The sequence below is a fragment of the Myotis daubentonii genome, chromosome 5 (genome assembly GCF_963259705.1).
Source record: "Myotis daubentonii chromosome 5, mMyoDau2.1, whole genome shotgun sequence".
Taxonomy (NCBI): Eukaryota; Metazoa; Chordata; class Mammalia; order Chiroptera; family Vespertilionidae; genus Myotis; species Myotis daubentonii.
The window spans coordinates 34117698-34140685 of NC_081844.1; the positions used below are offsets into that span (position 1 = coordinate 34117698).

At 55.7% G+C, this 22988-nt stretch overlaps 2 protein-coding genes across 3 annotated transcripts in view; both read right to left on the bottom strand.

Annotated features, from left to right (window-relative positions):
• The window catches only part of HCN2 (hyperpolarization activated cyclic nucleotide gated potassium and sodium channel 2), a 30171-nt gene extending 28088 nt beyond the window's left edge, over positions 1 to 2083 (bottom strand). The window contains exon 1 of the mRNA XM_059697483.1: positions 1394 to 2083. Within this exon, the coding sequence (XP_059553466.1) occupies positions 1394 to 2037 (644 nt within the window). The 5' untranslated portion in view covers positions 2038 to 2083. The remainder of the gene's footprint in view (positions 1 to 1393) is intronic.
• Positions 2084 to 8209: 6126 nt separating this feature from the next.
• On the bottom strand, positions 8210 to 18026 carry BSG (basigin (Ok blood group)). 2 transcript variants are annotated; one of them, XM_059697485.1, is made up of 8 exons: positions 17868 to 18026; positions 11456 to 11612; positions 10716 to 10801; positions 10420 to 10556; positions 10072 to 10345; positions 9331 to 9355; positions 9103 to 9171; positions 8210 to 9015 (listed from the first exon to the last, which is right to left on the bottom strand). In XM_059697485.1, exons 1-7 carry the CDS (start codon positions 17929 to 17931, stop codon positions 9111 to 9113), a joined length of 804 nt encoding a protein of 267 aa, XP_059553468.1. In that variant the 5' UTR covers positions 17932 to 18026; the 3' UTR covers positions 8210 to 9015; positions 9103 to 9110. The 2 variants fall into 2 exon arrangements, with proteins under 2 accessions (XP_059553468.1, XP_059553467.1); XM_059697484.1 differs by having other exon boundaries at positions 9094 to 9171.
• Positions 18027 to 22988: the final 4962 nt, after the last annotated feature.

Here is a 22988-nt window from a genome sequence, read left to right on the forward strand (position 1 = left end):
CTGAGCCTCCACGCAGGTCAAGACCATCCAGATGCATACCATCTGGACTGCCCCTAGGTCCTGCACTCCCCACCCCTCACCCCTCCACGGCCTCTCTCAAAACTCAAGCCACTGGTTAAGGCTATATTCACCTCCCAGGGAAGGTCTGAGGGCTGAGGAGCTGAAATCCCAGGCTTTCTTCAGGCTTGTTCCAGATTTGTGTGCCCCTGGGCTTCCCCAGCTGTCAAGTGGAAACCTCGGACATGGCGGGGAGATGGAGAACCTCTGGGTGAGGAGTTCTGGCGGGCTGGGAGCCGCGGCTGGGGTGCTGTCCGTGGTGCTGAAATCGCCCGCCCTGAGAGCCGGGCTGAAAAGCCTGGAGGTGTCCCACACGGACCCCACTCGCGAACACAAAACTTCACACACACCGTGCATACAACTCACAAACACTGCCCACCGGTGCACACCCACCCTGGCACACGCACACACACCTCCATTTCCCCCCACCACACAGACACACACCTAGGAACACGCTCCTCCCCATTACTCAGCCCAAGCCCCCAGGACCCCCGCCTCCCACAGTCACATGCTCGTGATCACACACACGGTCTGCAGTGTCCATGCTCGCAGGCCACAGAGCGCAAGCCAAGGAACAAGAACCGCAATAATATAGGTCTTGTTGGGTGGCCCTAGGCTTCCTCTTGGCTGCAGAAGGGGTGGCGCGGGGGCACGGTGGTGACCCTAAGCCTAACCTCGCTCTGAGCCTTTCCACGCATCAATCAACCGGTTTTATCCATAACATCTACACACCCACTGACACATGTGCATACCACCCAGAGACTGAGAGGCTCAGAGAAGACACGGCGGGAGACCCCGGGATGCTCAGCGCCCCCTCCTCGCACAATTCCCAGGCTCGGGACGGGACGCACCTCCCAGGGATGTGAAGCGCAGGTGGAAATCGTGGAGCGGGCCGTGGCCGCTTAACCCTTTCTCTGCTAGCCTTTCCAAGGCGCGTCCTTCCAGGGCGCACTTCCTCCTTCCTTCCGCTCTGCCGCCTCCCTGGCGCTCACGTTCCCCTCTATTCGTCCTCTCCGTCCCTCCGCGCTCAGACCCTAGTTCTGCGGCCGTGACGTGCGCCCTCCCGGCAGGGCTGGGGATGTGTGGGTGCGTGGGAGGGGGAGCGCCAGGGTTAGGGCAGGAGTCTGCGCGCACCTCCCAGTGCCCCTCCAAGGGCGGAGCCTCGCGCGCCCAGGTCATTCCAGGCGGGTCCTGGGCGCGCCCGAGGTCACCGAGGGGCCCCGAGGTCAACCGCGGGGCGAGAGCCCCGCCCTCCCGGAGACGCTCCAAGGACAGCCCCGGCGCTTCCGCTCGCTGCGACCCCTCCGCGCCTGCCCGCCCCTCCCGGTGGCGGTACCTGAAGTCGCTGTACGGGTGGATGATCCAGGCCCCCGCCGACTTGACGCGCTCTTGCTCGCGTTCCACAGCCTTCTGGCTGCCGAACATCCGCAGCGAGAACTTGTTGACGCCCGGCTGCAGGAGCGCGCCGAACTGGCGCTGCATGAAGCTGGCCTGGCTGCCGCGCGGCTCGCCTGCCGGGCCCGCCTCCTCGCTGCCCGCCTCGTCCGCCGGGCCGGGCCCCGGAGCCGGGCCCGCCGCGGGCCCCGCCGCTGCCCCACGGCATGAGAACGACACCTTGGGCCCCCGCGCCAGGCCCTCCGGCCCCGCGGGGCTGCACTGCGGCTCGCCGCGCCCGCACTCGCCGTTCGGGCTGCCCTTGGCCGTGCTTGCCGCGCCCGGGGTGCCCGGGCGGCCGCACGAGCTGTCGCGGCTGCGGAGCCGGGCCCGAGGGCCGCTCTCGTCCGCCGCCTCCGGGGGCGCCGCCTCAGTACGGGGCGGCTGCTGGAGGGGCGCGGGCCCGGGGCCAGGAGGGGGCGCGGGCGGCGGCGGTGGCGCCGGCTGCTGCTGGGGGGGCGCGGGCGGCAGCGGCGGCGGCGGCCCCGGCGCGGGGGTCGCGCCCGGGCTTTCCCCAGGCCGCCCGCCGCCCCCGCGCGCGTCCATGGCGAGGCGGCGCCGGGCAGTGCGGAGCGGAGCCGCCGCCGCCGCCGCTGGCCTGAGCCCGAGGGAGGGGGGGAGGCGGGGGCGGGGCGGGGCGGAGCCGCGTGGGGTGGAGCCTGGTTCGCAGGGGCTGGGCAGGGGCGGGAGTCCCGCCTCTGCCCGCGTACGCGCCGGGAAACTGAGGCTGAGCGTCGGGGACAGCCCAAGGTCACGCGGCCTGGGACCTGAGAGACCCGCTCATGTGTCTTCCCAGAAGTTGGGGAACCCAAGGCCCACGAAACCGCAGGACGCGCTCAAGGTCACCGAGCCCAGCCACGGGGCCTGAACCTCTGCACGCGACCTTGGCGTTGGGTTTCTCCTCTTTCCAGAGCACCCTGCGGGGCGGTAACCATTCCCGGCGGGACGCGGAGAGGGGGCGTTCCCGTGCCAGCCTCCTTCCTTCCTTTGGGTTTGAAGATTTCCATAATAAAAGGCTGATTTTAAAGGCTGCGAGAGCCTTGCTGGTTCACTTAGCGCCCCCTCAAGTGAGAATGTGTTATGGGGGGAGGGGCAAAGTGGGGTCAGTGCCGCTGGTCTCATTCCTCAGTCGCCCCTCCCCCCCACCTTCTGCATATAAGGAAACTGAGGCCAAGAGGAAGAGCCACCTAAGGGTGCTGGTGACTCACACCCTCAACAGGGTCCTCAACCACAGTGGACCACAGTGTAAGTTTAGTGGGCATTTAAAATTTTTACTTGTTGATTTTAGAGAGAGGACAGGAGAGAGAAGCATCACTTTGTTGTTCCACTTATTTATGCATTAATTTGTTGATTCTTGCCCTAATGAGGGATCAAACCGGAAACCTTGGTGTATTGGGACAATGCACCAACCATCTGACTACCCAACCAGGACAAAATGAATGGGCTTTAAAATCAGTGTGGCTCAGTGGTTGGGCGTCGACCTATGGACCAGGAGGTCACAGTTCAATTCCTGGTCGGGGTGTATACCCAGGTTGCAGGTTCAATCCCTGATCCCCAGTGTGGGGTGTGCAGTAGGCATCAGATTGGTGATTCTCTCATCATTATCTCCCTCTCCTTTCCTCTCTGAAATAAATAATTAAAAAAATTGGGCCCTAGCTGAGTGGATAGAGCGTCAGCCTGCAGACTGAAGGGTCCCGGGTTCAGTTCCAATCAAGGGCAAATGCCCCGGGGTTGCAGGCTCCGTCCCCAGTGGGGGGCGTGCAGGAGGCAGCCAATCAATGATTTTCTCTCATCATTGATGTTTCTATCTCTCCCCCTCTCCCTTCCTCTCTGAAATCAATAAAGATTTTAAAAAATCGGAAGTCCCAGAGCCTGCCATCCCTTCTCACCAGAAGCCCAATTACTCTGCCCCAGACAGGCCACTAGCCTCCAGCCCCTCTGCCTCCACCTCTGAGGAGGCACCTGAGGTTCTGTTTCTGGGGCTGGAGCCAAGTTGGTGTTAGGTGACAGGACTCTGTCCTTCTCCCCTCCCCTATTCTGCCCCCCCCCCCGGCCCCCCTCAACCAGGGAGTGTCAAGAGGAGGATGGAGGGATGGAGAGTTAGAGATGGACACAAAGGAAAGACAGAGGGAGGAGAGGAAAGGAGGGGTCTCAAAGAGTGGGAGGAACACCTCAGCCTAGGACACAGGAGCCCTGACCTCCTGGGACCCTCCCGCCTTCATGGCACTTTTCAGCCTGATGTCATATTGGGTGCCTCCACCCACCAGCTGTCAGGGCCATGAGAGTGGAGATGTGACTTGTCCCTGCACATTTGGACAACGGGTGAGCTGAGCTAGGCCATCTCTTGCCTCCATCAGGCTGCCCTGAGCCCTAGGAATTCCTACGCCTTCACCCGGGACCACCTCTGTGCTGCCCTCAGCCAGACCCTGGGGAGGCAGGCAGGGCCACTGTCTGTCCAGAGGCAGCAAGAGAGGCTGGGCAGACTTGGCAGTGCCAGGCTGTGCCCCCCACCCCCTCCCCAGGCAGATGTGTGTTCCTGCTGAAGGGGGATCTTTTATGTGCGCCCTGGGAAGATGTCAGTCTGGGCAAGCCGCCAGAACCCCCGGGGTTGGTTGCTGAGAGTGGGGAAGTGAACTTTGTGCGACCAGCCTGAGAACCCACCACGCCTGGCAGCTGAAAGGCAGACCTGCAACTGCTTCCTAGGAGCCTGGGATGGGCCTGCAAGTCAAAGGACTCTGGGGCCTACGGGGTTCCAGCCTCTCTCTCAGCCTTGGAGTTTTGTCCCCAGAGCCAGGTGACTCCTCCAGAAAGTACAGGTCCCACCCTGGGTTGGGCTGCCACCAGCCTCCCCCATCTCTCCCACTCACTCTCACTACTGGCCAGGTCAGAGGATTCTTTGCACTGAATGCACTCACTCATTCATTCATTCCAAAATATTTATTAAGCATCTGATCAGGGGCTGGGACTCAAAAGTTAGCCTAATGGGCCACCCCTCCCTGGTAGGGCTGACAGTTGAGTGGAGAACACAGATAACCAATATTGCAAACATTATGTTTAGGAGACATGTTGTCCTTTTAAAATAAATATTTTGATATATATTTAACATATATCATCCTTTTTAAATATAATATATATAAATGATTTCAGAGGAAGGGAGAGGGAGCGATGGAAACATCAATGATGATAGAATCATTGATCGGTGCCTCCTGCATGCCCCCTACTGGAAATTGAGCCTGAAACCTGGGCATGTGCCCTTGACCAGAATTGAACCCAAGACCTTTCAGTCTGCAGGCCAACACTCCACTGAGCCAAACAGCTTAGGGCAACATATTGTCTTTTAGAAGGTGGTAAGTGCTACACAACCATTCAGAGCCATGAAAGGGGTAAGGAAGGTGTGTGGTGTGATGTCTGCATGAAGACCTGGGGGGAGGGAGGGACAGTGTTATATGGACATCTGCAGGAAGAGTGTCTGGCAGACGGAACAGCCTGTGTAAATGCCCTGAGGTAGTTGTGCCTGCCTGTGTGGGAAGGGATATTGACGACCTAGGGGATGAGTGTAGATGACACCCAGAGATGGCAGCATGGGGCTAGACTGTGTAGACAGGTATAACACTCTAAGTCAGTTTATAATGCTGTTGCCTAAAACTCCTGACTCCCCAGTGCCTTTGAAAGGAACCCGTCTCTCCCACCATCCCGAGCTCTGGGCACACAGGCCTCCCCACACTGAGCCTCCAGTAGGCCCCAGGCCATTACTCTATTGTTCTCCTCCATGGAGGCCACCCCACAGCACTGGTCATGACCTGTCAGCCACCACTTCACACCCCTCTCAGCAGTTGGGGCAGGTCCAGATCCAAAGCTCTAGAGTCCATAGTTTGGGGACCAGTGAGGGGCCCTGGAGTTGAAGCTTCAAGAGCTGCCTGGAAAGTCCATGTCCACACTCAGGAAATACTGAATGTCTAGTCAGCTACGCATGGCAGGACCGGGACCCCACATTCACCTCTAGGAAGGGGGGTGGCATGTCTAGACACCATTGTGCAGGGCAGAGCCCTGGTGTCCACCCCAAGTGGCAAGTGACCTTAGGCAGAGCATCCCTCCCCGGGGCCTCCGTCTGCACCATGGGGTGGGGCCTGCAGTTGGAGACTTAGGACTCATCTGGGTTTCCTTTCCCTGCTGAGCTCACTGCCCCCAGAACCTCTGGTGGGGTCGGGAGGGGTGGGAGGACCAGTGACAGCCCTTCGTTTCAGGTAGAGGGACTCTGAGGGTCATGGCACCAGACGGGGGTTGATGCCGAGGCTCGGGGAGGCCCACAGAGGCCTCCACCACAGCCCGTCCTCACGGTGTCCCAGGGAAGCAGGTGGAGCATCCCCAAGCAGCCTGGGGGATGGGCCCTGGTTCATCTGACAGCCCCTCCGCCCCCGCAGGCCGTGACCCCGAGACCTTGGTTCCGGAACCCTCCAAGCACTTGCCAAAGATGTTCTCACAAATCGACTTGGCTGCTTGGACTGCTCCCTCTCACCCCTGGGGACACGGAGGTAGGTTCAGTGAGTTGTCACCAAGAACATTCCCAGTGGCACAGGGCTGCTTGCTGAGTGAAGGGACAAGGATACCTAACGTGAGGAAAAGGGACCAGGCTGCTAGCCCAGGTGCTAATGTTTATTTTCTATGTGCACAAGAACTGGATGGCGATCTACACGCCATGAGCAGCATCTCTCCCTGGAGGCCGAGTCCCGCTCACCTCTCCATTCCACACCCTCCATCTGCTGCTCTGTGCTCCACAGAATCACGTCGGACCCCACAGCACTGACCACCTTTTATTTCTAAAAATAACTTTAATTGATTTTAGAAAGAAGGGGGGGGGGAGGGAAACATTGATGTGAGAAACATTGATCGGTTGCCTCCCATACTCCCAACCAGGGATCAAACCTGCAACCCAGGTATGTACCCCAAACCCACAACCCTCTGGTGCATAGGTCAATGCTCCGAGCCACCCAATTAGGGCGGCACGGCCCATCTTGATGAAGAACCCAGTGCAGCTGCCTCATCTGACCCCGAGCAAGCAAACACCCACTCAAGCCCCCCGAGTTGGAGGATAGGCTGACCAGGAGGCCTAGCCAAGCCATCCCTAGTGAAGGGTCAGCCTCATTGTCACCAGTGGATCTTCCCACTGGACCTCGGGCCTCTCCAAAGACTCCTCAGCCCCATGTGTATCACTGGCGTCCAATCAATGTTGCTGAGCATGAGTAGGCATGTGTAACTTATGGGCCACAGAAAAGTTAGTGGCGTGTTCTCAGGGACCCCTGGGCTAAGGGAGGTTGGCACTCAGGTGTGTCCAGCTGGAAGGCACACAGGGCCAGGCAGTAAAAACAAGGGGCTCTCACCAGACTGATGTGGCTCAAATGGTTGGGCGTCAACCCATGAATCCAGAGGTTGCTGGCTGGATGCCAGATGAAGGCATATACCTGGGTTGTGGGCTGGATGCCCAGCAGGGGGACATGCAGGAGGCAGCCAACAGATGATGTTTCTCTCTCATCACTGTTTCTATCTCTCCCTTCCTCTTTCTCTCAAAATCAATAGAAACACTTTTAAAAGATTCTAATAAAATAAAAAACAAGGGGCTCTGTGAATTTACTTCCTGGCCCATTCCACTCAGCAGTGTGCATGTGGCACCCTCTGGTGGCGGCCAGAGGGTAGGGCCGGGCAGGGACAGTCCCCAATAACCAGGCTTGGGATTTCTGGCATGGAGCAACTTTGGTTCCTTTCTGTGAAATAAAGGGTGGCTTTCCCCAGGCTGTGGGGTGCAGGATAAGCAGGGTGAACCCCCTATCCTCCCCCAGAAGCTTGGGGAACTCAGACTCGTAGCTGACGGCTGTGTGGCCTTAGAGGCCTCAGTGAAGTGCCTGGTGGGCTCAGCCTATTGTTTCAGCTTCGTGGCAGTTATGCCGCACCGTCCCCAACACCGGAAAAAGCTTGCTTCTCTGGAGATCCCGGAAGAGCTGGTCCAATGCTCCCCACGACCCTCTCCCAGACCTGCTTACAGTCTGAGGCGTGTCCAGGAGGAGGAGTTCCCTCGGTGTAGAAATGGGCTTACCCTGGACAAGCTCTTTCCCCTCTTGGACTCAGTTTCCCCCCCCCGTACCAGGTGGGAGGCCCAGATGGTACCTGCTAGTCCAGGGTTCAGTGAGGCCCTCTCTCCTGTGACCTCCTGCTCCATCAGAATGCTCCCTGGCCCTTCAACCTGTCCACACTTCCTACCTGTCGGGGTGCAGTCTGGATGAGCAGGCACCCCCTTCCTGCTTTCTAGGCCCCAGCCCTCCTCAGCTGGAACAGTCCCAAGAGGCCAGGCTCCAGGTGCTCCCACTTGCACCTTCCCCTACACAGCTCTTGAGTCCCCGGCCGCACAGGATGGGTGGATAGAGGCTGCCGAGCCTTTACTGGGCAGCCAGTGGGAAGGATCCCAGGCATTGTCCAGGGCCTCAAAAACCTGACCACTCATCCCATTCAGACCTGGCACAGGCCCCCCATGGTCCTGTGGCCTGCCCACCCCTCCTTTTACCCCTTATCCTAGGAACAAAGCTCCCAACCCAAGCGCTCCGCTTCATTCCTATCCTGCCCTGGCCCTTGCGTGCACTGCAACCTCTGGGCCTCAGCACAGCTTAGCGCTTGCCCTATGAACTCTCCTGGTAAGATTCAGGACAGGCACAGACGGGAGCCAGGAGAGGGGAGGTGGGTCAGCCTTTATTGGTGAGCAGGCGGGTGGCGTTGGGGGCTCCCATGTCAGTCCGATGCTGTGAAGGAAGAAGCCTCAGGCCCCACTGGGGAGGGGGTTTCTTCAGTCACCATGAGCACAGATGCGCGTGGGGCTGTTACAGCAACTCCCACCCCATGATGGTCATCCAGACCCCCCTCCCCAGCGTGGGGAGGGCAGGAGCAGTGAGGGGGATACTCTGAGGGGTGGCCATGAAGTCAGGCTGGACTAGGTCACATAGACCTGCGGTGATGTGACAGGACTTGCTTCAGGCAGGCAGGACGCCAGGCATTGGGACCTGTGGCCTCCTGAAAAGGGCAGTGAAGCAGCAGAAAGCAGCCTCAGGAGGTGAGCTGTGGAAGGAGGAGTCTCAGGGAAAAGCCAGTCTGTCATCCACAGCCCCCAGCATGATGGACTAGAGGCTAAATTAAATGCCCAGGGGACACCAAGGGTATGGTTTGGGGGTGCAAGGAAGGAACATGGAGGGGATAGACAGGGGACAGCAGGGGCTCCCCACAGAACCTCGCAGCTCCCCTGGAGTGCTCTTAAAAATAAAAAAGCAAAACCCCTAAGGAATGGAATTCTACATAGAGAAAACCCTAGCTTAGTTTCTTTTAAAAATAAGAGAAAACATGTGATTTGAATCAACAGTGTGGTCTACTTTGCAGGGTAGGTTTCCTTTAAGAGGAGAGGACTTGGAATGGTGCGAACACCAGGAACACCTGGAACACAGCTCCTCTGGGCAGCAGCTCGGGCCTGTGCAGACTCCTCCTCACTGCCTGCAGGAAGGAAGGGGCACTCAGACGCCAGCTCTGCCAGGGCAGGAGCCCCCACTCCCACCCTGTCACGCTCCTCACCTCACTCACTTGCTCACTCAGTTGGCGTTCCTCTGGCGGACGTTCTTGTCTTTGTCATTCATGTGCCCGCTGCTCTTCCTGGGGACAGGAGGGGGCTTTTCAGTGCTCAGGAGGACAAGACAGCTGCCCCCCACCCCCAGTCACAGAGGGAGGGGCATCCAGGTCAGCAGCTCCTCCAATCCTGCCCACACCACCACCCCATCCCACCCCACCCCACTCGGCGAGGCCAAGACTCACAGTGGAGCAGAGCCCGTGTCCTCATCTGTGCAGACGCGCAGCCAAGTCATGTGCAAGAGAAGAACAGGTGTCAGAGGTGGTTCCTGTGCTGCAGGGACTGGTCATGTGGGGAGGCAGTCCCATCCCTGGGACATGGACCCTCAAAATGAGCTATGGGGTCAGCCCAAGGGGCTCTGGGAGCCCTGCCTGCTCTCCTGGTCCACTTGCAGGTAGGCATGCAGGTGCCCTCACCTGGCCAGGGCGGCTCAGGTTTCCTGAGCTTCATCAGGTAGTCACAGGCTTGCTTGGCTCTGGCCCTTGGACCCAAGCAGCTGATGTGAGGGGAGGCTGAGCAACTGAGAGCAGATGCTCTCGAGAGGACGCCTGCCAGCAGCCAAGTGAGGCTGTGGGGGCAAGCAGATCCCAGCCTCAGAAGGTGGGGCAGGAGGCCCTTGCTGGGTATATCAGTTGGTTAGAGCACTGTCTGATATGCCAAGGTTGCAGGTTCAATCCCCAGTCAGGTCACATACAAGAATCAATCATAAATAAGCAGAACAACAAATTGATGTTTCTCTCTCTAAAATAAATAAAAATTTTAAAAATAAAAAAGGTGGAGCACCTCCTGAGGAGAAACCTGGGGACCTGACCTGACCTTAAAAGGGGGCTGTCCCTCAACCCCAAAGCGCCCTCCACTATACTGCATTCCAGGACGGTGTTCAGGTCCCCGACAGGTGGGGAGCAGAGGGCATGGGGCAAGCTCACCATCCAGGACCTCGTCCGGCTTCCGCCGCTTCTCATAGATGAAGATGATGGTGACAAGCACGAGCACCTCAGCCACGATACCCAGGAAGGGCCAGAGGGCAGCGAGGCGGTTGCGCACACGCAGCGTGATGATGGCCTGGTCAGTGCCCTCTGCATTGGTGCCATTGCAGGCATACTTGCCAGGGTCTGCCTCCAGGTCTAGGTTCTGGATGTGCAACTCCGTCTTGGTCTCCGAGGACATCACAACCTTGTTCTGGGACGCGTTGTTGAAAATCTGGGGACAGGCAGACCTTGTAGTAGGGCGGAGGCCCAGGCCTTTGCCCCACCCCAGGCAGGTGCAGCCCTCACCTGGACCCCATTGTCGTTTATCTTGTACCACAACCAGTCGGTAACCGGGGGGAAAGACTCAGACTTGCAGGCCAGCACAACTGTCTCTCCTTCAGTGGCATGCTCTGACTTCTTCACAGCCTTAACCTTGGGGGGCCCTGGTGGGGAGCAGAGCACAGCGGAGCCTGAGTCCCACAGCCTGGAGGAGCCAACCCCCCTTCAGTGTGCGGGCTCCCCTCACCCCAGGGATGGATGAGCCTGCCCCTTCCTCCGTGATCTGGGGGCCATAAAGCCGCTCACCCTCCACACTCACTCACCCTCCACATTCACGCCAGCGGTTCTGCCTGTAGGTTCCGAGAGGAAGGTGCAGAAGTACTGTCCTGCGCTCTCGTGTGTGTCTACCCTGCAAGCAGACGCAGTCCTGAGTTGAGCCTGCGGGGCCAGAGCAAGCCTCGAAGGTCATGATCAGGAGATCCTGCAGGAGGGCACATCCTGTCCATGTCCCATCAAGAAGGGAGAAGGTGATTTTGGGGATGGCAGATGGGTCTGGCCCCACTCCTGACCCGGCACCCGAACCAATGAGCTTCTGTACCGTGACCCTAGAAGCCCATAAACCACAGAGCTCTGTGTTTCCAGAGCTGGCTTGGGCTCAGTTAAGACAAGGCTTCAGCTTGGGCAGCCTTGAGTGCCCAAGACCTTAATAAATTGGGAACACAGGGATTCCAGGCTGAGGGGGACTCATGTAGTGCCCCCTCCCCTTCAGCGCCTGGAAGAAAAAGAAAGGGTCATGGAGGCCGTGATGTCCCTCCCTGGTTCCTGAGCTTTTCACAACTGAGGGATATGAACAGAGCTTGTACCTAACGTCTGTCCAAAGTGAGCCCACGGATCACAGTCTTCATTCCTGCTGACCACATGGCTGTTATCAGTGAGAATACATCAGAGCAAACAGGGCAATAGGGGGCCCAGGGTGAAAGCAGCTCCCTGAAATGAGGCCCACCCCTCTCCTGCTAGGCCCAGCGGGACATGGGGTTTGGGTGCTTCCATGGGCCTCACGCACTCATACTGCGTTGTCAAATCGGGCTCCGAGTCCTCCTGCAGCACCTTGTCCCCTTTCGTCCAGCGGTGTCCCAGGATGGCAGTGTCACTGGAATCCAAGGTGCAGGTGAGGCGTGTTTTGGAGTCAACAATAAGTTTGGAAGTTGTGATATTGCTCCCTGTGTGGCCAAACGAGAGATTAGCCAAGGGATCAGAGGGGGACAAAGCCTGTGACCCCCACAGCCACCTGCCAACTTGTCCCGCAACTAATCCAGTGTGGCTCCTCCACACAGTCACAGCAACCTCCTGGCAGGGAAGCCACGGCCTTGTGAACAAGTCTCGAATCGCACTGGCATGTTCAGGAAGGAAACCTCCTACAGAACTAATGGACTTTGGGTGTGATGGGCTACTGGGCAGGATGCAGGGCTCAAGGCAGGTTTTGTCAAGAAGACATGGATCGCAGGTGTGGGGACAGAGAACAACACACACCCAGGGTCCCAACTCGTGGGTCCAGCCCAGCACAGATCCTAATTTCCTTGAAGGTCAAGAGTTCCCACAGACCACTCACAACTGCCCCAAAATCACTGTACAGGAGACAGTATGTTGTCCTGCCCAGGACACTGAGGGTGGACTCAATCAGTAAAGGCCCTTCAACTCAATTTCCAATTAGGCAAATCGTCCCGTTAGTTTCAGATGGTCTCTTGAAGAATCGAAATGTGAAAATCACTAGGAACCAGAAGGTGAGAAGCACAAGAGACTGGAGGTGGGCTGGGAGAACTCCTCCTCGGGACCAGGGATGGGAGGTGGAACCCAGCCCTCCCAGTGTTCAGATAAAGTCAGTCAGGTGTTCCACGGACCAGAAGTTGAGGGTGAGGGAAATGGAGACCTCTGCTGAGGGCAGGGTCTGCCACCGCCCAGCCATGCCAGATGCTAACCACCATTGGTGGGGCAGTGAGCACATCCATGTCCACACCGGAGCCCTGCCCAACCACCATGGGGTCCCAGGCACCACAGGGCTGTCCACACTGGCCTCCATTTGCCTTCTTTGGGATGGCTCCAAAGCAGAGCTTTACTCAGAAGTGTCTGTTTTTCCAGGTTGGTCACCCACAGGCTAGAACCCTGGAGATGTCGCGCATGCACCCCGACTGGGGCCAGTGACTGAGTATGTGCCCTTGACCAGAATCGAACCCAAGACCCTTCAGTCCACGGGCCAATGATCCAAACTGGCTAGGGCTTTTTTGTTTTAATGGTTTAATTATTTTTAGAGAGAAAGGGAGAGGAGAAACATCGATGTGAGAGCAGAACATCTATCAGCTGTCTCCTGCACGCCCCCTACTGGGGATCAAGCCTTCAACCTGCACAGTGACCCGGTAATCAAACCAGCAACCTTTTGATGCTTGGGATGACGCTTAAGGCAAGGCATCCCTTCTAAAAGCTATGCCCACAGGATTGAGCATAAACAGATCCAGCCATAACTGTTTGCAATGAGCTTCTTTTCCTTTTAGTTTGTGGGGAGAAGCCTGTGGTATAAAGTTAGGTGAAAAAGCAGAATACGAGACTATATTTGAACAACTTCTGTTCAGAGTCAACCATTCCAGAAAAGCAGCTACAAGAAATCCAGCAGTCTAGCAGCCATTCAGCAGGCCTGCCCCACCTGGACCCCTGCTTCCTCACATAGTGACTTTTTAGAGCAAAACTGTGAAATCACAGAACAAAACACATGAAATTGGGCAGAATTGCTAGAGGTAGTGACCCCTGTCTGAATGATTATCTTAGCTGCCTGGAACACAGCAACAGTATAAATTGATTCCTTGGGCAGCAAACCTCTGGCTCAGGCCTAATACTGCCAATCCAGAGGAAATGACAGGAAAGGTATCCTGCATCCACTGGACACCAGGTTCTCACTATGTAATCAAAGCTTGCTCAGTCTCACCCATCCACAGAGAGACCGGGTTAGTCATTAAGAAAATTAAACCTCAAGCCAGTGTTCTCAGCGGTTTTCAACCTGTGGGTCGCGACCCCTTTGGCGGTCGAACGGCCCTTTCACAGGGGTCGCCTAAGACCATCCTGCATATCAGATATTTACATTACGATTCATAACAGTAGTAACATTACAGTGATGAAGTAGCAACGAAAATAATTTTATGGTTGGGTCACAACGTGAGGAACTGTATTTAAAGGGCCAGAAAGTTGAGAACCACTGGGTTAGAGCATCAGCCCGGGCACCAAAGGGTCACAGGTTCAATTACCAACCCCAATTGGCGCATGTGTGGGAGGCAACCAATCGATGTGTCTTTCTTACATTGATGTTTCTCTCTCTTCCCTTCTCTCTAAAATCAATGGAAAAAATATCCCCAGATGATTAACAAAAGAAAATTAAACCTCAAAACCCAAAGGGCAGCAGGAAAACTTTATTCAAGAGACATCACAGCTGGATCTGGCACGATCCATGGGCAGCTGAGATCAGCATGCCCTGAGGGTGCAGTCCAACCCCAAACCTGCACTGGGTCCCAGGGCAATAGCTAGGGGCCTGGCACTATGTCCTCAGTGGGCTGTTGGCACCCCCACCCTGTGCCACTGCGAACTTGACACATGCAGACCCAGCTGCCCAGCTGTGTTTCTGGTCTGGGAGGATGGTGGCCTGCCTGTGAACAGGACACACGCACAGCCGGGCAGGGCCTCTTCCTGAGCAGACCAGTCCTCCTGACCCACCACTGGCCACCTGCTGGCTCTTTCTTTAGAAGAGGACAGGATGACTCAGAATTCCAGGCAAGCAGGAGATGAAGCAAAAAGTTCAACAGCCAGCCCTAGCTGGTTTGGCTCAGTGGATAGAGCGTCCACCTGGGAGCTGAAGGGTCCCAGGTTTGATACCAGTCAAGGGCACATGCCCAGGTTGCGGGCTTGATCCCCAGGAGGGGATGTGCAGGAGGCAGCAGATTGATGATTCTCTCTCATAATTGATGTTTCTATTTCTCTCCCTTTCCCTTCCTCTCTGAAATCAATAAAAATATATTAAAAAAAAAAAAAAGTTCAACAGCCAGACAGAAAATAGAAGGAGGCCTCTGGGGCTGGGGCACCCATCTGATCCCAGGCCATGTACGTACATGCACCATTACATGTGTGCATATGTGGGTGATAGGGGCAGGCACACACATGTATGTGTCCCAACATACATATGTGTGTGCATACATGCACATGGCTCCCTTGCTGCGTGTAGGAGAGCACAGACTGCTGGCCAGGAGGTCCTGGGGCCTCAGGCTGTCTGTTCTGGGGCAAGGTGGCCCCAAAGCCCCAGGAACAAGTGGACCTTCAGGTCTCCCCACCTGCGGTGGCCCGAAGGCACCTCACAGGACTCAGGGCAGGCACAGTTACAACCAGACAGGGGTGTGAAGCTAGAAGCTCCACTGCTTGATCTGGAAGCCTCCTGGTAATCCACACTTCTCAGGAATCAAAATTTCCAAGATTGCATAACAGCAGCTACATAAAAAGCTGGGAGCAGTCAGGGTAGGAAGTGAGGTCAAGGCAGCCCTACTCCGACAGGCCTGTCTCTCTCTACTCTAGAGCCTGGGACCCCCGTCTGTGCTCTCATTCCCTCACCCGGGCGCTGCTAGAAAGGAGGTCAGTCAGATCTTGTCCCAGCTGCACCTGCCTCCCTGTGGGAGAATGAGGTGGCTCAAAAGTGAGCCTAAAGCCCCTTAGGCAGACACCCCCCCTGCTCCAACCTGAGGGCCATGTACAGCAGGGGACCAAGGCCCCACCTGGGCCACTTGCCAGCCTTCCCACCATGGAGTCTCCTATGAGCTGGCCACCATGACACCACATCTCTCTCATGCATCCTCAATAGGGCCACATCACTCCCAGGGGGAAGCGGGGGGTGTCTTAGGCATTACAATGATTGTGGCCCTACCCAGGGTCACCACACACAGAGACTTGCTGCTGTAAGTGATGTTAAAATCTGTGATATTAAAATATCACTGGGACAGGGCCATTAGGAAAAATAGTCTCAAAAGACTCCTGGGCGGGGGTTGGGGGGGGGGTGGTGGTGGAGGGCATTGAGCAATGTTGGAGAAAGGCTGAAAAGCAAATCCTCTGGCAACCCCTGACCAAACCCAGTGCCCAGGTGACTTGGGGGAAGCACCCCTAGAATTCACAGGGAGAAGAGGCAGGAGCCTCCACCCTTAGGACACTACACCAGGAGACGGGGAGAAAAGTGAAAACTCCATCCTGTGATTCTGGCCCCGTGACTGTAACCCACGTTCTCAAGTGAAGTCACCTTCATCTAAAAACAGCTACCCCTCCTCCGTGCCCACTCGGCAGCCAGGCCGGGGCGTGGGGCCAGGCAGGCCTCGTGGTAAACAGCCAAGGAGCTTGCAGGATGAGACAGAAGGCACCCGCCCTCTCCCCACCCATGGCCTCACTGCAGGGCTCAGATAGGAGCCAAGAATGTTTCCGGGAAACCAGCTGTGGCTCCTCACCTCTCCCTCCATCCCATCAGGAAGCAGCTCCTGCTCCCCTCACCTGAGGCTCAGAGAGGCCAAGTCATCAGCTGGAAAGCCCGTGCCCTCCCAACCTTTCTGGCCAACACGCCAGGATTCTGGGTAATCTCAGGGAGAGCCAGGGTCTTCTGGCAGGAGAATGGACCCAGGGCCTCAGGGGACAGGGTGCTGATTGCTGATGCTCAGGTCAAGGAACCTGTTCCTGGCAGGGCCCCCAAAGCATTTCTGGGGCGCTGACCTGGCCCGGAGAGGCAAACACTGTCACTAAGTCACTTCTAGGCAGAAAAAGGACATGTGGTGACGTCCTCAGAAAGACTTTCAGATCTTTCCAAGATACCCTGGGAAAAGGAGAGCTGTCCAAAGTGAAAGAGAACAAAACACAGAGGAGTCCCCGGGGAGTCAGACGCAGGCAAGTGTGAAGAACAGCTCCAAAGATGCAAAACGGCACAGATCCTCTTGGCTTCCTGGCTGGGGCTCAGAAGCACCCAGTGCTTCTGCTCCAAGGAGAGAGGCACATGCTCAGGAACTGTGCTCCCAGCAGAGGGAGACCACAGGGGCTTCCACCCACGGGCCGTCCGCAGCCGTGAGGGCTCCATCTCCGAAGGGCTCAAGCTGCCAAACGCAGCTGTGTAGCCTCCTAATTCACTTGTCTACAGGTTCCTGAGTCTTTCCAGAGAGGGCTGGCAGGAAGCCAGGCCCTTACCCAGAAGCATTCAATACATGGCTGTTTTGATGATAATGAAGACAAAAGAGGCGAACTGAGATCATAAAACAGATCAGGAACACCCCAGCGAAGCTTCCACTAGAGGCAGTCCCTCTGGGCTCCTGCCCAGGGCAGTTGACCAGCCTCTCAGAGCCCGACAGGTCCTGCCTCCCCAGAAGAGGCCCAGACCATTCTGGTCTGCACTTTGTTCCCTCCATTCTGGCCACTAGAAATCTTTAACCCTGAACCAAATGGGAAGTCTTCATATGGGGGGGCGGGGGGGAACGTCTCCCTCAGGCCTTCCCCTGGGAAACGATACCTCCGTCCATTTCTCAGGAGCATTCAAACCACATCTGTCCACCCCCAAGAAGAGCTCCAAAATGTAATGCCTGTTGATAGTCGGCAAAAACTCTCTCCACTTCCTGCTCTTTACCAGTGGCCAGGGCGACCTTACGGTGACCTTGGAACATCCCCCCTCCCTCCCGGCCCACTCCACCCCTGTACAAGGTGGGAGGTGTGGACTAGACCTTTTATCTGTGCTGAGAAGTCAGAAAAACAGGCGGCAGAGCCTGTTGGCTCTCTACCAGGGTTTAAGCTCAAAGGTTCGTGCGGATACCAGGAGCAGGGGCATAGCCGGGGCAAGACTCAGACCTCAATCCCGGCAAGAATGACAATCCCTGCCAGCTGCAGAGCCGCCTGCCTCAGGGACACTCACACGCATGTGCTTCCAGCGTCCACTTAAGAACAACAGCCTGCTGCCCAGACGCGAGCCAAGGGTCCGGGGAGTCCAGGGGGCCCTCCGCCGCCGCACCCCTCGCCCCAGCACACCCCGGGCGGGGGCCCACCCTCAAGCTACCTCCCCAGGCTCCTGGGCTCCCGTTCAAAGGAGACGCAGCAAGACCCAGCCCAGGATCCCTCTCCCGCAGGGAGAGGGTGGGAGGCCGCCTCCTGAATCCCTCCCAAGGGGCCAGGCGCCTCCCGGGCCCCGTCCCTCCTCCAGGCGGTCGGAAATCTAGGACTTCACCTCCAGGGATCTCCCTTGTCGGATCTCAGGCCCCTAAGGCAAGGTTTCCCCACACACTACCTCGGCGGGGAGTCCCGTGGGTGCCTCCGAACACCTGGGCGCCTCCTGACCCCGGGCACTCCCGCCCGCGGAGCTCTCCGGTATCCCCCTGCGCCCCAGAGGCCGAGCCCGCGCCCACCGGCGGCCCCTGCCCGCCCCTCCCAGTCCTCACCCGCCCCGGAGCCGCTCTCGACGCTCAGGACGAGCCCCAGAACCAAGAGCAGTGCCGCCGCCATGTCGCCGCCGTCGTCCCCGTCGCCAACCGCCGCCCGCGGCGCTGTAAGAACCCGGAAGGCGGGCCGGGCCGGGGTGCACAGGGAGGAGCCGTCTGCGCACGCGTGCAGACGCACGTACTCACGCAAGCCCCGGCACACCCGCAGGCCTGCGCTGCTTAAGGCGGGGCGGCCGCGTCACGTGACCGCGTTGGGCCACGCCCCGCGAGCTGGGGGTGCGGCTACCTTGCTCGGAAACGGGGGGGGGGGGGGGGGGGGGGCCTTCATTTGTCCAGACTTGTGTTGACAACTAAACTGTGACTGTCGTTGAAATGCTCAATTTGTATCATGTGTATTTTACCACACTCCAAAAATAGACACACAAAACACTAAGGAGGCCCATATGGATCCCTGTGAACAAGTGGGGTAAGTCCTCTGGCTGGGACTGCCAGATTTCGTGAAAACACCTTGAAGGCAGTTAAAATTTGAATTTTAGGTAAAAAATGAGTAATTTATTAATGAAACTATGCCATGCAATATTTGGACATAGTGATGCAAAGAAAGTATTCGTTATTTATCTAATAATCAGTATTTATTTGAAATTCAAATGTAACTGTCAGTCCTGTATTTTTTTCTGGAAAACCTACCCTGAGTTCCCAATGTTTTTCAACAAACACTTTTAAAAAATTACAGAATAGCCAGGCTGGTGTGGCTCCGTGGTTGAGCATCAACCTATGAACTGGTCACGGTTCAATTCCCAGTCAGGGCACATGCCCGGATTGGGGGCTTGATCCGCAGTGTGGGGCGTGTGGGAAGCAGCCGATCAATGCTTTTCTTTCGTCATTGATGTTTCTCTTTCTCCCTCTCCCTTCCTCTCTCTGAAATCATCATTGATGTTTCTGTCTGTCCCTTTCCCTTCCTCTCTGAAATCAATAAAAATATTTTTAAAACTACAAAATAATTTAAAACAAAAGCAGGGTAATGTAATCTTTGTGACCTTTGGATTAGGCAACAATTTCTTACATATGACAAAGCACACACAACAAAAGAAAAAATAAGTTGGACTTTAAAAAAATAAAACCTTTCGTGCTTCAGAGAACACCAAGAAAGTGAAAACACAACTCATAGAATGAGAGAAAATACTGGTTAATCATGTATCTGATAAGGAACTTATATCTAGGGTATATATAATGAACACTTACAACTTAATTTAAAAATACAATAACCCAATTTAAAAATGAACAAAGACTCTGAATACACATTTCTCTGAAGAAAACATGCAGCCGAAACTGGTTTGGCTCAGTGGGTAGAGTGTCGGCCTGCGGACTGAAAGGTCCCAGGTTCAATTCCGGTCAAGGGCATATACCTGGGTTGCGGGCACATCCCCAGTAGGAGATGTGTAGGAGGCAGCTGATCGATGTTTCTCTCTCATCGATGTTTCTAACTCTCTATCTCTCTCCCTTCCTCTCTGTAAAAAATCAGTAAAATATATTAAAAAAAAAAACAACAAAGAAAACATGCACGTGGACAATAAGACCATGAAAAGTGCTCAATATCATGAGTCATCAGGGAAATGCAAATCAAAACCACAGTGAGACACTACTTCACAAACATGAGGATGACTGTAATAAAAAGACAGATAATGAGTGGCTCAGTTGGTTGAGTGTCGTCCGGTGCACCAAAACGTTGCTGATTGGATTCAGGGCACATACCTGGGTTTTGTGTTTGATCCTGTCAGGGAACCTATGGAAGGCAACAGATACATGTTTCTCTCTCTCTCTCTCTCTCTCTCTCTCTCTCTCTCTCTCTCTCTCCATGTCCTCAGGTGGAGATTTAAAGAATAAATTTTAAAAAATTTAAAAGGCAGATAATAGCCGAAACCGGTTTGGCTCAGTGGATAGAGCGTCGGCCTGCGGACTGAGAGGTCCCGGGTTCGATTCCGGTCAAGGGCATGTGCCTGGGTTGCGGGCATATCCCCAGTGGGGGATGTGCAGGAGGCAGCTGATCGATGTTTCTCTCTCATTGATGTTTCTGACTCTCTATCTCTCTCCCTTCCTCTCTGTAAAAAATCAATAAAATATATTTAAAGAAAAATAAAAGGCAGATAATAATTGTTGGAGAAGGTGAAGAAACTAGAGCCCTCATGCATTGCTGTGGGAATGCAGAATGGTGCAACTGATGAAAAATACCCCAACAGTTAAACACACAATTATTGCCCTGTCAGTGCCAGGTGGCTCAGTTATTGGAGCATGATCCCGTACACCAAAAGGTTTCAGGTTCGATTCCCAGTCAGGACACATACCTAGGTGTGTAGGTGTTGGTTCGATCCGCGGTCAGGGAGTGTACCAGAGGCAATCTATGACTGATGTCTCTCTCCCTTCCCCTCTCTAAAATCAATAAAACATACCCTCAGATAAGTATTAAAACACAAGCAGCCAAGCCAGCATAGCTCAGTGGTTGAGCTTCAACCTATGAACCAGTAGATCACGGTTTGATTTCTGGTCAGGGCACATGCCTGGGTTGCGGGCTTGATCCCCAGTGTGGGGCATGTAGGAGGTAGCCAATCAATGATTCTCTCTTTTAAATATATTTTTTTATTGATTTTTTTACAGAGAGGAAGGGGGAGAGATAGAAAGTTAGAAACATCGATGAGAGAGAAACATCGATCAGCCGCCTCCTGTACATCTCCTACTGGGGATGTGCCCGCAACCCAGGTACACGCCCTTGACCGGAATCGAACCTGGGGACCCTTCAGTCCGCAGGCCGACACTCTATCCACTGAGCCAAACCGGTTTTGGCAATGATTCTCTCTTATCATTGATGTTTCTATCTCTCTCCCCTTTCCCTTCCTCTTTGAAATCTATATATATAAAAGGCTAATATGCAAAGTGTCCCCTTGGGAGTTTGATGGGAGAATGAGAGTTCGATAGCTTGGTATGACGTGTGCTGACCACCAGGGGACGGCCCGGAACATGGTGGGCTCAGAAACCTCTCCCTGGCTACCTGGGGGTTGGGGGGGCAGGTGACAGGGACAGAGGTGCCATGAGAATCTGGGGTGTCCGCCAAGCTCGCTCTCACTCCCCCTGCTACTTTCCCCCGGGATGCCAGGGGGAGCCCCTGTGCTCAGTTGCTGGGTGCCCACGAGGAACCCACCCCTCACCCGTGCTGCGTCTTCCAGGTGAGCCGGACTGCAGCCGCGAGGACCACAGGGACCAGTTTGGCTCCCTGTGAGTTCATGCAGGAGCCAGTCTGCGAGGCCGACCCGGCTTCTATGTGGCGCTGCTGGTTGGCCCAGAGGCCCACGCTGCTCACCAGCCTGCGGTGTCCAGCCTCACTCACCACATCTCCGTGTGGGGACTCGGGCGGAGGGGGATGCATGGCGGCCCAGGGGCTCAGGTGCTGCCCAGAGCCCAGAGGTCAGCTGGGACCTGCCTTTCCACGTCAGACACCCGCGCTTCGATCGCCAGCCAGGCTTGGGACCATACCCGTGCATGAATTTCGTGCACCAGGTCTCTGGTCAATAATAATAATAATTTCAAAAATGGAAAAACTATACTCAAGTGAACATGAACAACAAAAAGGGGTGGCCCTGGCAGCCCATCCATGTTTCTCTCTCACATCAATGTTTCTCTTTCTCTCTCTCTCTCTCTGAAATCAATAAAAACATATCTTTAGGTGAAGATTAAAAAAATAATAGGGTGATATAAGGGAGGCTGCTTTGCAGAAGGGGTCAGGCAGCTTCTTGCTGTCAATGACATACGAGGTGACATAAGAATGAGGAGGAGGCAGAAGCCATGGGAAGGAGTGAGTGGTAGTCTGACAACAGCCTGTCAGGTGGGGAAGGCAGCATCCAGAGAGGAGGCTGGGCAGAGCGTGTGGAGTCCCAGCTACAGCGGACATTCAAGGAAAAGGCTGGGAGGATGTAGCAGATAGGCCACAACTTGCTGATAATGGGACTGTAGGGTGAGGATTTCACTCCTGGCAGATCCACTCTCAGGCCCTGGGAGCCTCAGAGCCAACTGAAAGCCCCAGGCTTAACAAGGCCACGAGGCCACACAGATGGGGGTCGAGAGCTACGTGCAGAATGAGGGAGGAAGACGGCCAGCTGGCTTCAAAACCCCTACAGCCCGGGAGGTGGAATTTCTCCTAGCCTGCGCCCTTGCCCTCCCTAGGCCGGGCTGAGGACAGCCTTTGCTTTTGTTTTCAAAATAAAGCTCAGTCTCCTGAAGACCCAGTTTCCTGATCCTCTCCCTCGAAAGCCTGCCGTGCCCCCTCCCCCCCTCTCCCCAGATCCCTGCCTGGCTCAGTCCTGGCCCCACCCCAGGGCAGGAGGGTCTGAGTCCCCTGCTGCTTCCAGGGACAGGCCTTCAGGACCCCCATCAGGGTGGCCAGACTTAGGAAGTAAAAATACAGGACACGCTGTTAAATTTGCCTTTCAGATTTTTAAAACAGCAGTAATTTTTTTTAGTATAAGTAAATCCCACACAGTATCTGGGACGTACTTTCCCTAAAAACGTTATCGGCTCTATATCTGAAATTCAAATCTAACTGGCCACCCTGTGTTTCACCTGGCATCTCTGACCCACTTGAAGGCAGCCTGGCTCCATCCCCCTTTGTAATCGCCCTCATGGCACCGGTCACGCTCTGACCTAGTGTGAGGTCAGAGACCCCCACCTCATCTGGGCTCCTGCTGTGCACGCATCTGCACACAACAGCTGCCCCTGCGTAGCTGTGGGTGGTCCTCACTCCCCCCCTCCCCCTGCTCCTGCCCCACCTCTGATGCCTGCACCCTCTGGGATAGATCTGGACCTCTTCCTCCAACAGGGGGCAAAACAAGCAACTCTCTTCTTCTTCTTTTAAAGAAATATATTTTTATTGATTTCAGAGAGGAAGGGAAAGGGAGAGATAGAAACATCAATGATGAGAGAAAGTGTCATTGCTCAGCTGCCTCCTGCACACCCCACACCCGGGCATGCCCCTGACCGGGAATCGACCCGCGGCCTCCTGGTTCAAAGGTCGATGCTCTACCACGGAGCCACCCTCGCTGGCTGGGCAAGCAACTCTCTCCTTCAGCCTGTCTC

What these genes read in the sequence shown, in the direction of transcription:
- BSG (XM_059697485.1), bottom strand. Translation starts at nt 17,931, where the DNA reads ATGGCGGCGGCACTGCTCTTGGTTCTGGGGCTCGTCCTGAGCGTCGAG. An exon ending in CGAGAGCGGCTCCGGGGCGG is followed by an intron (nt 11,613 to 17,867) that starts GTGAGGACTGGG and finishes TTGGCCACACAG; the next exon opens with GGAGCAATATCACAACTTCC. An exon ending in GACACGGGCTCTGCTCCACT is followed by an intron (nt 9,172 to 9,330) that starts GTGAGTCTTGGC and finishes TCCTGTCCCCAG; the next exon opens with GAAGAGCAGCGGGCACATGA.